Source organism: Corvus hawaiiensis, chromosome 11 (assembly GCF_020740725.1).
Source record: "Corvus hawaiiensis isolate bCorHaw1 chromosome 11, bCorHaw1.pri.cur, whole genome shotgun sequence".
Classification (NCBI taxonomy): domain Eukaryota; kingdom Metazoa; phylum Chordata; class Aves; order Passeriformes; family Corvidae; genus Corvus; species Corvus hawaiiensis.
In genome coordinates this window covers 20,064,421-20,080,110 of record NC_063223.1, presented here as the reverse complement: position 1 = coordinate 20,080,110, position 15,690 = coordinate 20,064,421, and the positions used below count along the sequence as shown (strand labels likewise).

The window sequence follows — 15,690 nt, the reverse complement described above, 5'->3', positions numbered from 1 at the left end:
GACGTCTGTACGTGCTGCGAGGATGCTGTCCCCTGGGCCGGGGCAGGGAGCACGGCAGAGAGCTCACCCAGGGCTTTAACCTCCCGAGCTCTGCACGCCGAGGTGCTCTAAGTGCAGCCCCAGGTGCCTCTCGCTCCGTGATGCGGGACTTCCACGGGAGCCCTCTCGGCCAAGGAAAGCCTAATGGCTTGCTTTGCCTTTTTCTGCTGCTGCTCCCATACCCTGCCTGCCAGCCGAAGGACGGACGTCCCGAGTAACAGGAGCCTCCGGTCCTGCTCACTCATTGTCTCCTGCAGAACTAAAATAGCAGCCTGGAAGGGAGCAGAGAAGCTCAAAACTTTCCATTCCCTGGTACCTCCTGCCCAAAGAAGAGGAATACACGAGGCCACAGGGCTCCTCGGGGTGTCATGTGCAGCAGCGATGCAATTCACAGCTATAATGCTATAAAGAGCACAGGCTGCTCCCAGTAAATAGACTTGTAACAGATTAATTTAAAAGCAGCCCGGTTTCCTATTAGTAACACAGAATAAAATCATCCATTTACTGCATGGCTCACATTTATTCAGCTCTGAGTGGTCCCTGTTGCAGCCTTGCTCATGAGCTCCCAGCTCCTTTGGGAATCTTCCTGGACAATTACAGCAATGGGAGATAATGGCTGTAGCTCAGGGACTAAACTAAACGCTCTTGAATATTTAAAGATCCTTTCACCCCCAAACTTTGCATTACCTTGGCAGCATCAGCATCTGAGTACAGCACAGCAGTGACGAGGGCGGAGAGAAGCGTTATCCTCTGACCCACATGTCTAGGATGGAAAGTTTTAAATACTAAAAACAATCCTGGTGCTGGCATAAATAGCCCAAAGTGTTTCCAGAGAGAAGGTTGCAGACCTGGTGTTATGGCCTCACACCTTCTCCAGACTGAAGGAGCCAAGTAAGTCTAATTTATCCTGGGCTAATGTGTATTTACGAGTGAAGCCACTGGAATGAAAAATTTGTGCGAATGAACACATCACAGTGGATCAGTGCATCAAAGCAGAGTGTATCTTCTGCCTCTCTTTTTATTATTGTTGTTGTTATTCTCGATTAAATATGTAACAAATGCTCTTGCAGAATTTAGGGCCTGAAGATAGACAAGCCATTGCACAATCTTTTTACATACCTAAACAGACTTAATTGCTCAATTATTCCAGATAAACACGATAAGTTGCCTGTCATGAATAATTTATAATCCAGCTAGCCACACAATCTGTGAAACACAAATCTATGGCTGCAGCAAAAGAAATGTAAGCAGATGCCATGATCCCAAGACACCCTGCTGGGTACCAAACGCTGGCCAAAGGAGCGAGCAATAGGCTGTCCAGGGCAGGTTTGATCTTCCACGAAACCCTGTGGACAGCCCAGACCTTCATTTGGGTTATTGTGTTGCTGAGAGGATGCAATTATTGACAGATAAAATAGGCAAAAAGATTTGTGTGCACCTTGGAGGAGACAGGCACAGCACATCCCTCCCTCCTGTTTATGGTCTGGACATGGCTGGGTGTCCCACACAGCCCTTCTGGGGAGCTGGCTGTACTGGTTTCCCCAGGAATTGCGTTAGATGATGGTGATGAGCTGAAGAGCTGCAGTGAGGCACAGCAGGATGCAGTGCTGGAGGCCCACAGGGCCCGCCACAAGGGACAACACTCTGGTTGCCAGGGAAGGAGCACTGCCAGTGGGAGGAAAGGTCCCAGCCAGGCAGAACTTACCATGCTTGGATAGGAGAGACCAGAGAAATCAACCTGGAAGGAGTCCAGAAGGAGAGCTAATCCTAAACCCATGACAAAGCCATCCCAGGCAGCTCCCTTCCCACGGCAGAGGAGCAATGAACCAGTCAGAGGGGCAGGCACCAGCTTCTGGCTCCAGTGACCCCAGACAAATGCAAGAGGCTTTCCCACGGGGCTCAGGACCCTACCACAAACCTCAAACATCTTTATGACTCTCTGAGAAGCAGAGGAGAGCCGCTGGGTAGATTTCTTCCAGCCTGGGCACCCTTTCCCAGAAATAGCTTGTCCAGTCACCAGCCACCTATTTTAAATAAATTAGAATAGGATTTTTGTGTTGGAATTCCTATCCCCATCCAAATATACCTGGACATCCAAATACACCTGGATCATACATCATCATCTACTAAATAAAATTCACACAAGAATCTGCAAACAATTAGAACTTGCACGGGTACCTGTAGAGCCACATCATTTGAAACTGGGTTTTTATACCTATTATTTAGTCTTAAAGAAGGGGCTACTTCATTGCCAGCCAGCCTACAAGAGCAATCACCCTGTCATAAAAAAAAAAGTTAGTTGTAAAGCAAGATTAAAATTGGTCATTCAAATCATGATTTGATGAGAGTTGGAGTTGTTCAGCCTGGAAAGAAAAGACTCTGGGGTGGCCTTAGAGACCCTTCTAGTACCTGAAGGGGCTTCAAGAGAGCTGGAGAGGGATCTTTTACAAGGACATGGAGTGACAGGACAACAGGGAACAGCTTTACACTGACAAGAGGGCAGGAATAGAGAGGCTACTGGGAAGAAATTCATTACTGTGAGGGTGGTACGGCACTGAAACAGGTTGGCCCGGAAAATTGTGAACTTCCCATTCCTGGAAGTGCTCAAAGCCAGGTTGGATGGAGCTTGGAGTAACCTGGTTTAGTGGAAGGTGTCCTGCCCGTGGCAGGAGCTGGAATGAGATGAGCTTTAAGGTCCCTTCCAACCCAAACCATTCTGGGATTCTATTCTATGATATTGTGCTTGCTGAGCTAAAGTCATCATTGCCATGGAGATCTAAACCAATATACCAGAAAGGTGAATAAACTCTTAATGAAAAAGAATTCTGCTACTTGAAAGACTGTCTTTTCTGTCACAATCCAAGCCAAAACTTGAAGTGACCCCATTTGGGGAGCTTTCTGCAGCCTTCCTGAAGGGGGGCCAAGAGGATTACCATAGAGCAACCTGCCTAAGACCCCTTAGCACAAATGAAAACCCTAGGCAAGCTTACAACAAAAGCCAGTTTAGTTCAGCTCAAATAAAGGACCAAGTCCTCAACTGCAAGACTAGAAACTGCAACAAAAGAGAAAGACATTCAAATAGAAATCGCTCAGGTAAAATACCAAAAATATTGCAGAAGCTAATGCCCTTCTAGGGCTTCTTATCTTTCCTTTGAAAGATCTCCAACAAGCAGCACACAGGCAGCGGCAGCTGCAGCGCTCCATGTCCGTCCAGACAGCCAGGAAACTACAGAGGAGCAAACTGCACAGTTCAAGCTGATTTCACCCCACTTTGATTTGCTCCAATGCCAATTAGAAACCATTTCTGAAGAGAAACAATAAAACTTGTCGTCATGCCCCGGCTGCAAAGCCAGGATACTCGTGTGTAATTACCAGCCACAGGACTGACTCTGACAGGGCATTTTTTGCAGGTGAGGCAGCAGCAGTGATCATGGCTCCCTCCACTTTCGGGGGTTCAGCTGGAGAGATCTTGCCTCTGATTTTCAAGTATCATGCATCAAAATATCCAGCTGAACAGCAGGAGCCATGCTGACTGTGAGCAATCAGCCTCAAACTGCCTCAAACCAGGCAGAGAAGGCATGGATTGGCCAGCAAGGGGGAAGCAGCAGAATCCATGCACCAGGAGCGAACAGCATTTGACATCCAAATAAACACCACCTTCCCATAAGCTTTTATCTGCCCACAGCCTTGTCTGTCGGCGTGGGCTGACTCCTGGCACACTGCAGAGAAAGAAAAGGAGGAGCAGGTCTGAAGCATGGGATGCAGCAGGTGCTGGGATGCGGCACAGCACGTGGTCCATGGGGATGCTGCTCTTGGGTGCACAGTGACCTACTCCCACAGGGAGAAGGTCTTGCCATGCCGAGATCTTTGCTTCCCAGTAGGATGCAGGCTGGAGTGCACTGGACAAGTGCCTGCAGCTGGAAGACATGGGAAAAAGGGCTGGCTGGAGAAGAAGGGTGACTTGGGGTAAGAGCTTGAGCTGGCCAAAATCATTAGGAAGGGCACTGAAGCTTTCAGTTTCTACTGTAAGAGCAACATCGCCCAATTTTGGCTCTTAGTTGGGTGCCATAACTTGGAGATCCCTCAGTGCAGTGGAGCTCTTCAGAGCCCTCCAAATGACATGCCCTTCAAGTCTTTCAGATCATGAGACTTTTTTTGGGCAGAATTGCAAAAACTTTACACCCAGGATCTGCAAAAAGCATTATAATTTCAATGTGTCCCCCTGGTATCAAAAGGGATTTAGCACCTGGAATTAGTTATGGAAAACAGTATTTCAGAAGTTGCTGGATTTTTTTTTTATTCTTCCTAATTCAATAAAGCAATAAAAATTGCCTGCTGAGAGCAAGTTGTGGGATCCTAGAAGCAGCTCAAAGACAGATGGCAGCAGCAGCATGCCTGTTTGGGGATAGTTCTCAAAGCACTCTCCAATTTGAAGGCCACAATCATATCAGCTGGAAAATTAATATGGTGGGTCACAACATAAGGTAGAGTGTGTAAAAACAAATTTCAGGGCATTAGCTGGCCTGGCCCAGCATTTCCGTACTGACTTTGTACCCCAAGAAAAATCAGGATTCATGTCCCAATCTGCCAAAGGTCCCTTGAGCAGGTTGCTGAGGACTAGATGACAGCACCATGTCTGGGTACAAGGGCTCACTTTAACTGGGCTTCACTTTTTGGGATGGATCCCAGCACTGTTGGTCTTGCACTAACACACTGTGCTCTACCAAATAGCAAGGGTATTTGCTTTTCTCAAAGCTTGCAAAGTTTTGCAATACACAGAGTATGTGGGCAAAACAAAGGCAGGTGAGCTCAAGAACAGGCCTCTCCTACAATAACTATGCTCCTTATTTCAGAGGAATGCAGAAATACAGGTAATTCAACCCTCTCTCAGGACCCCAGAGTAATTTCAACACAGACCACTAGTCTTTAGCCAGACCTTTCCACTAGACCTGGTATTTTATCTAGTGGGCATCGTACTGAGAACTGAGGTTCACAGAGAGAAGGGGGAGCAAGCAGTGCCTTCCAGGAGATCAGGACAGACATGGGATATCTTGTGGGAAGGAACATGGCGTGCCTGAGAGAACAGGAGGGGCTGAACAGAACCAATGAGCAGCTCAGAGCCATGATAAACCTGTTTTTGGAGGAATCTCATACTCAAGGAGTCACAGGAACATGGCCTTTCCAGCTTCTAGGGTATTCTGCAATTGGAGGGAAAAAAACTCCAAAACTAAAATCCTGAGGGGAGCTCCCACTCCTAGGTCCAAGCCCAGCAGTGCCCCACTCCATCACACCCAGCTGCTTGCTGCACTACATGTGCACCCCTATACATTTGCATCCTTAGCAGTTTTTTAATGGGGAATGCTTGCTAATCTGCAATTCCTGCAAAGCCAAGCCACAAGCAGCGACAAGCTCGTTTGCTCTTTGGGGAGAGGGCTTCAAATAGCTGCTGGCTCGTGGCAATTAAGACGGGCAGAGCACTGCCACCGACTCCGCCAGCCTGCTCTGACTGATGCAAGCGCCGGCTGGAGCGCTCTGATAAGGATGTTGGATGATTCAGAATAATCTAGGCTTTGCTGAACAGATGAGCCCGAGTGTTTGTGCTTCTGTTTCTGTCTAATGGGAATACTGTGTTGTGCTCATCGGAAAGGGGAGAGGGCGGTTGGAGGGAGGAGGGCACCAGAACTTCCTCTCCACAAGACTGATGGGCACATCTCTCCTGCCTGCCACTCGGGTCTCTTCCTTCCATGGAGGTCTCCAATTTGAGGGTCTGGCCAGTCTGCCCCCTCAGCCTGGACATCGCAAGGGGGTGACAGAGCAGCTGGGGAGGGAACAAAAAGTCAGTGTTAAAACTTCTCATCCCGAGGGTTCTTGCAAGGCTGCTGCACAAATAGCTGGGCTCAGTTAAGGTACAGGAGATGAGCATGAAAGTGGGCAGGGCAGGGAACAAGAGAGAAGAGGAGGGACACACTTGCTCAGTCCTTAAAAACAACTTCTAGCTGGTGTAGTGCCGTGTTATGCATATGCCTTAACTCCTTCTGTCAAACCTTTAATCTCACCAGTCTGATGCATAGTCTACTCCCATTCCATTAAGATCACATCTTGCTCCCTGGATTTCCAGGGCCATTCCAACAATTTGGCTTTGATTTACTCAGAGCAGAAAGCCATGCCACCAGCACAGGCTATTTACAACATAAACTGACTCCAGAATGGAAACATCCCCCCTTCGGCTGTCCTTGATCAAAAGGTTTGCAGCTGAGATAAAACACCATTTCAATCAGAGTTAAAATAATCAGTTTTCATAGTCCATGAGCACCATATCACTCAGATCTGGGCTGTCCAGGAGCACAGCCACATATCATGTCTCTGAAAAGAGCTGGGTATGGCAGGAGGGTGAGGTCTGGGAGCAGGGCTCGAATTAAGATGGTGAGAAACACCTCTGCAGGCTGAACTGCTGTTCCACAAACACTTCACTGCATTCACAAGGCTGCTTTCAAAAATCTCTGAGGCTTTTCAGTCCATCACACTATGTAAATCCTTTTTAGCATCTAAACGTGACCATGGCCAAGAGACAGACAAGAGACAGGGTCAGGAAGAAGCAAGTTGGTTTATTGTGGTGGGAGCCCACACAGCTCTATAACTAGCACTGGTGATCAGCTAAATTCACATTACAAGAGACACTGACAAGATGCCACCACCTCTGTCTTTAAGGACCAGACAGACCTTGTACGTCACTACCATTCAAGGTGGGAAGAGCCATGTCACAACATCTCCTCCTTTTCTGGGGTTGTCCCACTGGGCACCCCTTGCTGCGCCAGAGATGCAGCCCCTGGGACAGCTCCGTAGGGGTGGGTGCAGAGTGGGTGCTAACGTGGAGTGTCCGACAACCACCCTGCTCTCTGCAGCTTGTAGAAAGACCGTAAATAGGAATGAATTCAGCTAGGATTAACTCAATCTCCATCAAAGCACTGAAAGCTCTTGAAGTTTCCTCCTAAGCGCTCCCCGAGGCAGCGCAGCGTTCCGGCAGCAAACACACATCGCAAACCAGAGCTCACAGGCGACGGCTGTACAGCCCTGTGCAGTTCCTGCTCTCCGGGCTACTGCGTGGGAGCTGAGGGACACTCAGCCACTGGGCCGGCAGGAAAACCTGGAGCAGCGTCTGTGAGAGCAAAATATCCCCATCCACCACCACGGCCTGTAAGGGATCTTATCCCTCTGCCCAGGGATGTTCAGGGGAGGGAAGGAAAGCAAGCAGCTGCCACAGCAAAGCTCTCAAAAACACAGGGAGCCTCTGACTCGGTACCCTGCTCCACTATGGAAAGCTTGACAGCCCCTTCCGATCCTCAGCTGGTTTTTCTTTTTAATGATAAAGTGATCCGGGAGTTGAAAGCCAGAAGAAAAACCATGCCTCATCCAAGCAAACAGCTTGTTGTAACTTAATGTACCGAGGGAAGGACGGCGCAGGGTGGCGGCGGCTCAGCGCGTGCGGCTTGCCGGGCTCAGTATTCAGTGAGCGGCAGAAGACACCAAGCAGAAAGGAGGCCACTGCCCATCCCTCAGGAGGACTCCTCTCCACCTGCAGTTATTTTAATTACCCCTCTGCACCGCAGCATCGCTCGAGCCTGCGGGAAGCCACGCTCTCCCGTCCCCTCCGAACAACTGAACATGTCACCACAGCCCCTCCGGTGTCCCCGCAGCCGCGGCTCAGCCGAAGCAGCCGGCAGCGGAGAGGACCCACCCTGAGCAACACCAGCCCCCTTAGTCACCAGCACCGTTTAGCCAAGATCTTTTCTGATGTTTTCTGCCAGCGAATTTTGCATTATTTGAATCATCCACGCAGAGCACAGCAAAAGGCGGCACACTGGGAGGAACAGCCAGAATTACTCACGAGCTTTTTCTTTTCGTGGGCTTTAACTTAAATTGTGATCTGTCAAACAGATGAGCTGCAAGTCACTGTGGATAGCTGGGAGAAGCTCCTGCTCAGGCTGCAGCAGGGGCCAAAAAGGCAAACAAGCTATTTCTAAGAAAGGCTCAGCAAGAGCAAGTGTGCTACTCTCCAGCTTCATATGAGTTGTTTCATTCAGTGTTACTCATGCCATTAAAAAAATTAAATAGAAGTCTCCCAAGGGATAACAGACACATCCTTCACTGCAAGGCTGCAGATACAGGATGGAACACCTGGTGTAGGGATAAAGAGATTAAGAGGTGAAGGGCAACAGTGAGGAAGGGCTAAAACATGGCAAATATACATACACATACAACCTGTTGGTTCAGGGTGATAAATCCCATGTTCCTATCTGTATTTTCCCACCATAAAAAAATCCACAGTATATTCACTGCAGCCACAAAGAGCAGATATTTAGTGCCCAGCTCACAGGGTTCTCTTGAGAAGAGCTGTAGGGCAGAAAGCACTGGTCCCACCCGCCCACGGGGCAGATGCTGACCTCGGACACTGGGATGGGAGCAGCCCTGTAGCAGCAGATGAGGCCAAACATCCCTGCCCAGGCAGCTGCAGCCCAAGTTGCTGTATCCTTAGGAGAAGGTAGCAGGCACGCCAAGCCCTGGCTCCTGCAAACAGCATCACCCGCTGCACATGCGGGTCACTGCTGGCTGAAGCTCTGCTAAAAACAAAGAAAAAACTGGAATCAAACAAGCATTTCTCTCCTATTGCACAGCATGATCCAATGGAAAATTTCACCCAGATCTGCAACGTAATGCTAACGACAGATTTATTTTTACAGCTATATGGTGAAGGAGGATGATCTCAAAAGACAAATCATTCTAAAATGGGCAACTTGACTCAGCAACACAGGGGTCTGGCTGAATATAGGGTACAACCTACCATGTACACTGCTCTCCGGGCTACTGCGTGTGCACTGCGTGGGAGCTGACAGACAAAAAGCTGTCTAACACCACAACAGAACAAAACCACTGCCCGCCCAAGGGTGTCTGATCTGATCACAGAAGGAAAAAACACACCTCTGAACTTGCTAATAGGTGCATAGAAGGAAGGACCACTGCTGACAGAGCCAGCCCTACCTCCTCAGCTACCCACAGACACCACAAGCATGACACAAGAGTGTGAAATGCCCCAAGGGATGCCAGACCAGAGAAACATTTATTTTCCAGACCAAACACCTATTCTTTAAAAGGAGAGGGAACTATAACATCTAAACAGAGCCTTGTGTTTCTCCATGAGCACAAAAATACAGATGCAGGAGATGCAGGACCACACACATGCCAATGGCTGGGGCTGGAGGTGCTTCATGGCCAGGAGCACAAACAGTTGCTGAGGTCCCAAGGGCAGGAGAAAACCTTGTTGGCTTTGCCCTGTTCACAAGAGAAGAGACTGTGTAAATGTAGTATCACTGTCACAGCTTATCCTCTGCCATCCTTCCCACTGCAAAGGGCTACATCCAACATGGACCTGATGCACCCAGAGGAAACCTAGAATTTTGGGAATTGTAATGCCAGTATTGCCCCACAGCTTCTCAATAAAGACCTAAAAAGGTAAAGAACACTTTGGTTGCTTGAAAAGGCAGGGAGAGACAGGGGAGATCAAATTTCTCATAAAACCCATGTTTAATTATCTATCAGCAAGTAGATCCCTTTTTTCATCCAGTCCTCCAGCGCTCAGCCCTTGGGAAAAGCACTGATGTCAACAGGGATTCTACCCACACTTGCACAGCATCCTGTAAATGCCTGGAAGTTGAATGAATGGCAGGCGGGAGAGGAGATGGATGAGAGGAAGAGATGGGGATTCACTGCCATTAATAACAGCTACTGGTTTAATGTAGAACTGATAATCCCCCTGGCATGCTAAGCACAGCCCATGGCTTGCAGGGTTTCTGAACCAGTGGTCATTAGTCAAGCCAAAGCCTCCTGAAGGGTACATAAGTTAGATTGGGCCCCTAATTCACAAATATGCTGGGTTTTGCTGAAAATTGGACACCAACATGGTGCAATGCGTAAAATAGGGACAATGAACCAAATGAGAAATGGGGTCCTTTGAAAGCAGTATATGAACAGCTTCACAATTGCAATATCTGAGGTTTTTTCAGTCATTTGCTAAATGACTGAGGTGATGCTGTGGGCAGGCACCACTCTTGACAGTACAGCCAGGCTGGAAAAGGCTTTGGACCACGTCCATTCCCCCAGTGCCAACAAGCCCCATTCCTGCCACCAGAGATGCTCTGCATTGTGTCCCGCCTCAGCTTCCCCCAACTTCTTCTTTTTTCCACTTTACCCAAATTTTCTTATACTATTAAGCAGAAAACCATCTGCTGGGAGGTTATGACAGGATATAAACAGCCCTATACAATACTTACACTATTTCAGTCTCATCTCCCCAGCTGATGGTCTATTTTCCATTAATACAATTTAAACATTTACCTAAAAAACTTTAAATGACTTTGTGGCTACCTCCTCTTGCTACAGATAACTCGAGAACCACTGAGAATTTTCTTCTCCTGTCAAACAACCCTGACCACAGTTGGGAAACCAACCAGCAAGTTTTTAATCCTCCTTGAGACTTTTTACGTTTTGCTTGCTGAAGGTCCGTGATCAAAGGTTTGTGATGAGCTTACATGGCACAGAGCACGTAGGGAACAGATTTGCTCTCAAATATTTTAAGTATTTCATAATTCATTATAGTCATAGCATAAAAAGTACAAAGAACCTCTTCAATCTCCCTAAGTGAGGCTAAAAAACGTGATGCAGAACTGAAGTTTAACAACTATCAGTCATAAATACAGCAAGTACAATCAAAATGGCTTGGGGACAAAAGCAGGGCCTTCAAAAAGAAAGTAATTTGGTAAAGAACACACATGTATAAACATGTTCCTTTTATTCAGGACGGTGCATCTGAATACTTATGAAACTGCCTCTAATAAACACCACTTCAAATTGAAAAAAGCACAATAGAAATGTAAGGCAGCCAAGAAAGGTTTCCTATAATCCCAAGTGGTTCCAAGCAGACCTATTAGGCAGCCAGGCATTTTGAGTTTCATTTCAGCTCTAACTAAAGCACATGTTTTAATGCTGTGCCGCTGCTCTTGATTAAAATCAAACTCAATTTCCTCATGTTTTGGGTTTAGAGCTTAGGATGGTAAGAAAACAAATTAAAAGAAACCCAACAAATTTTAAGAGAAGATTGAAGAAGAAATTAATTTATCAAATTAGCAATGTGCAGCGGCACTTCAAAACCCAAGAGAAGCAGAAAGGATGCCTGCAGGTTACTCCTTATGATACCAAACAGAGCAAATCCAATCAGATGAACATGCTGCTGGATCAGTCAGGCAAAAGCCACAGGAGCGGCAGAACAAAGTAAAAGATGTATAAAAAGAGGATTTTCTAAACCTATTGTACTGGTTTGAAAGTGAGCTATTCCCCCTGGAGGAGGTGACAGCATCAGTGGTATGGTCCTGCAGAACAAGCTGTCGAAAAAAAACCCTCAAAGACAACGCAGAGGAAAAACAGAAAAGAAGTTTTAATGAGAAATTAAAAATCTTACTAGAATGTGAAAGCTGCAGTGTTGCACTTTAAATAACACATCTCCATTCAAAAACCTATTTCCTGCACAGGACTATAAACAAACTGATAGATTTTAGCATGTTATTTCAAAACTCCTTGTCTTTAATGGTTTCACCATTGCTCCCTGCTTGATAATTCCCTTTCCTTGCTTAAAATAACTGTCTATGGCAAGAGCATTGACCTTCAGGAATAAGTGAATGAGTGAGGAAAGCAGCCCACCAGCACACGACCAAATTGAAAACGATGACAGCAGCTATTTCGGGGCACAGAGATGAACAGAGGGAACAATATGATTATCAACACATAAAATATGAGTGACACCACCAGCAGACAGGAACTTCTGTTTGCCCAGTCTTGTGAAACAAGAATGAGCTGCTGCTCAAAGGAATAAACAGACAGTGAAATAAAAACGTAAAATGATACTTTGTTTTTCTCAGCAAGCGATCAACTCAAGATGCCACAGAGACTGATTGCTTCGTCAGCACAGAAATTCACGACTTGCTTTTAAGATAAAATGACCATCAAGCCACATGAAAAGGAATAAAACAACAGCCAAAGAAAAATAGTATTTCAGAGGGAAGTTTGTGCTTCTGAGCAGAAGGTATCACTGAAGTACAAAGTGAAGGTGTTTTGTTAGGTGGTGCAGCTAACCCTCTGAAAAATCTGCTCTTGGAGTTGTAAGTGGCAAGATGGGGCTTGACGGACTACAGCTCATACACTAATACAGCTCATATACTTAAATGTATATTATAAAAAGCTATTTTATACCATATATATATATGTATTCAAATAAAAGACTCATGAAAAGAAAGGGTTTACATAAGATTTAAACCCAGCTCTCAAAACCATTTTAGAGATCATTATGCCAAATCAGCCCTGGGGCTCCCACCTCACCATTCCAGTGATTTCTGGCAGTTCCACAGATTGCACAGGAGAGGTTGTACCAAGGAAAACACAATTTTGGTTTTCTTGGGTTTGATTTTCTTAGAAAATGTGGTATTTTTGATGATTTAATCCTGCTAGAGAGCCTTGAAAGCAGAAAGAAGTTACACATTCATATCTACTGCGGCACAGAGTGGGCATATCAACTATACTCACAAAAATATATTCGTAAGGAAAAGCAAATAGAAAATACAACACCTCATTAGCAATGCTGTGCAGCCACCCTGCAGCACCTGCTAGGTTGGAGGGACCAGACTGGGTGGATGTTTTCCCTGGGAGGGGAGGCAGTGGAGCTGTTGGGACCAGCACATCCACCCTTGGAAGGTTCCAGGACCCAATAGGGTACAGCCTGGAGATCCCTTCCCTGATTGCTGCTTTGAGCAGAGGTTGGAACAGGTAACCTCCAGAGATCCTTCCCAACCCAGTTCCCACCATCAAGACAGAGAGCACCCTCCCAGCTGCCTCCATGACCCCCCAGTAACACCACCAGGATGCTTCAGGCACCTCGCTGTGTGACTCTGGAATAGCAGCACAAGGAATGATGTTGAGGAAAATGAGTCACACTTCCAACAAGGCAGCAACCACTGCTGCTCCCCCAGCCAGCCCATCACACGGGCTGCCAACACGAGCTGCAAACACTTCTCTTGGACAACTGCTTTCATCCCCCAGCTCCCACAACGACCTACTTACAAGTCATAAGGTTGCTTGCTGCTGAAATGCATGTTAAACTCAGGACAGACAAAAAAACCAACATCTTTTTCCATTTCAGGTCTATTTTTTTTGATTTGATGCCTAAAAATGCTCTGCAGTCAAACATTTCAGAGGGCACAGAGACCTAGAGATGCCAAGAGCAAAATGGACTAGAGCTGCTAAGCAAAGTCTCTGTGCACACACATTTTAATGCTGGTATCTGCAAGAGAGACTTGGGGTAGAGCCCGCTGTGGGTAAGCTCCTGGGGCAAGGCAGAAGAGACAAGACCAGAAACTGAGAAATTGGTGCATTTGTATTTTGTTATTTGCTGGTTAACTGATACTATTCAAAGTAACTGGACAAGTTTCAACTAAAAACGAACTTATAAGCAAACCAGAAAATTGGCCCATGGCATTTCTTTGCAGGAGACTGAATTTCTACCTCAGGGTCCTTTATTAAGATCTGAGACCTTATTCTGACTTTTGCAGGGGTAAAAATAAAATATTACCCGTGGAGTAGTATGAGGAACCAGCTAATTACACACGGTTAGATATGGGGCATCTCCTTCATGGGGCAAGACTATTTACAAGGGCATGTAGTGACAGGATAGGGGGGAATGGGTTGAAATTGAAAGAGAGTAGATTTAGACTATGGTGAGCATAGTGAGGCACTGGAACAGGTTGCCCAGGGAAATTGTGAATGCCACGTCCCTGGAAGTGTCCAAGGCCAGGTTGGATGGAGCTCAGAGCAACCTGGTCTAGTGGAAGGTGACCCTGCCCATGGCAGGAGGTTGGAACTAGGTGATCTTCAAGGCCCCTTCCAACCTGAATTGGTCCATAATTCTACAATTTCTTCCATCAGGAAAAATGACTGGAAGGCAACAGTTCTTCAGACAATGATATTTAGACACCACTGTGTCTAGTGTCAGAAGCAACCATAGCATGCTTACCACAAAATGGCTACTGGCAATAAATCCAGGGTATCCAGGGGGCTTCAGCGCCTAAATCCTGTCTTATCAAGCACTAGAGTAGCACACTTACTTTCTAAAGTGCGACTTTAAGTTGCTGTTTTAAGTTTAAGATGAGAAACGCCTGTGGTTTGTCTCTTAACAGCTGCAAAGACCATCCAATCACTACCCACACTGTGTGGAGATCTGTGACCTGAGAGATTGGCATAGGGAGCCCCTCACCTCAGCCAGCCCCAGCACCCACCTCCAGCACCGCTGCCAGATCCCCGAGCATCCATCTCACACATCCCACGAAACGCTCAGCCCCCAGCACTGCAGCGTGTTGCGCACGACTCTGGCACTTCCCTCCCAGCGCCGAGCGTGATGCTGCCCGGAACCCACCAGAACCTGCTGTGAGTCAGGGTCTGAGACACTCAACACCTCGGCGGCCCAGCAGCCCCTCAGCTCCCCTCCTTGCTGTCAAATCCTTTGACTCCAGGACAATTTTGAGAATGGAGACTTCAGCTAAGCGTTCTGGTATCTCAACAACAGAGACTGAGCCCTGAGAGTCTACCAATCCCCTTCAACTAATTTATCTCATCAAAGCTCACATTATCAGAATTATTCCCTGATTACCAGCAGGTAATGGTCAATGCTTTGCAGCTGCCAAAAGCAAAGGTGCAACTCCTGTGCTTGGAGAAAGAAAGAACACACCCGAAGCAGCCAGGAGGGCTGAACGAGGAAGAGAAGGCATTACCTGGGTGAGGTGCGGGTTGGGGTTGAAGCCACACTGGTTGCAGACCTTGCTGTGACACTGGGTGCAGGCATTGAAGTTAGGCTGGCCGGGGGAAGAGGTGAGCTCTGTCGTCTTGCAGATGGGGCAGAGGGTGCTGCTGGGGAGGGGGGCAATCTGCGGGACTGAGTAGGGAGAGGTAGGGGTGCTGCCCCGGTCCGGCGACACCGAGGGAGACCTCCCCGAGCCCTGGCTCCTGGCGTCCACCTGCAGCGTCCTCCGCGGCCCCTCTGCCGCCGGTCCGGGCTGGCCCCGGCCCCTCATCTCCCGGGGGCTCTGGGAGCTGGGTGCAGTCTGTGCGAGGGAAGGGGATGCTGACCGCTGGCCCGCAGCCTGGTCCAGCTGCTCTGGTCTCCTCAGCGTGCTGAAACACCATCAAAACACACATAATAAGCCCAGGTTTCAAACGTTTGTATGCCAGTCAATGTAGACAAGTGCTACAGCACCCTCTCCCCCTCAAAATCCCAGCTCAGCCAAGAAGGCACAGCAAAACCCCACTGCAAACCAGGGAAATTGCTCACATCAGCAGAAGGATACACTTTACCTTATGAAACAAGGCGCAATTTCAGCTTTCTGTTATATAACCCAGCGGCAGAGATGTAATTGAATTATTCGGTGTATTCTGAGTTGAACTTTAGTCAGAAAGTTGCACATAAAAATGTGTGTGAGAAGTTTGGGAAGCTCAGCCTCCTGCCAGCCAGGGCTCCCAGCACTTCACCAGCACAAACTCACTAGAAGAGGCAGCCGTGAC

General features: G+C 47.5%; 1 protein-coding gene across 2 annotated transcripts in view; it reads right to left on the bottom strand.

Annotated features, from left to right (window-relative positions):
- Positions 1 to 15,690, bottom strand: part of BSN (bassoon presynaptic cytomatrix protein) — an 88,007-nt gene that overhangs the window by 50,859 nt on the left and 21,458 nt on the right. For both annotated transcript variants that reach the window (XM_048315325.1, XM_048315326.1), the window contains exon 2: positions 14,904 to 15,303. In XM_048315325.1, coding sequence (XP_048171282.1) covers positions 14,904 to 15,303 — 400 coding nt within the window. The remainder of the gene's footprint in view (positions 1 to 14,903; positions 15,304 to 15,690) is intronic.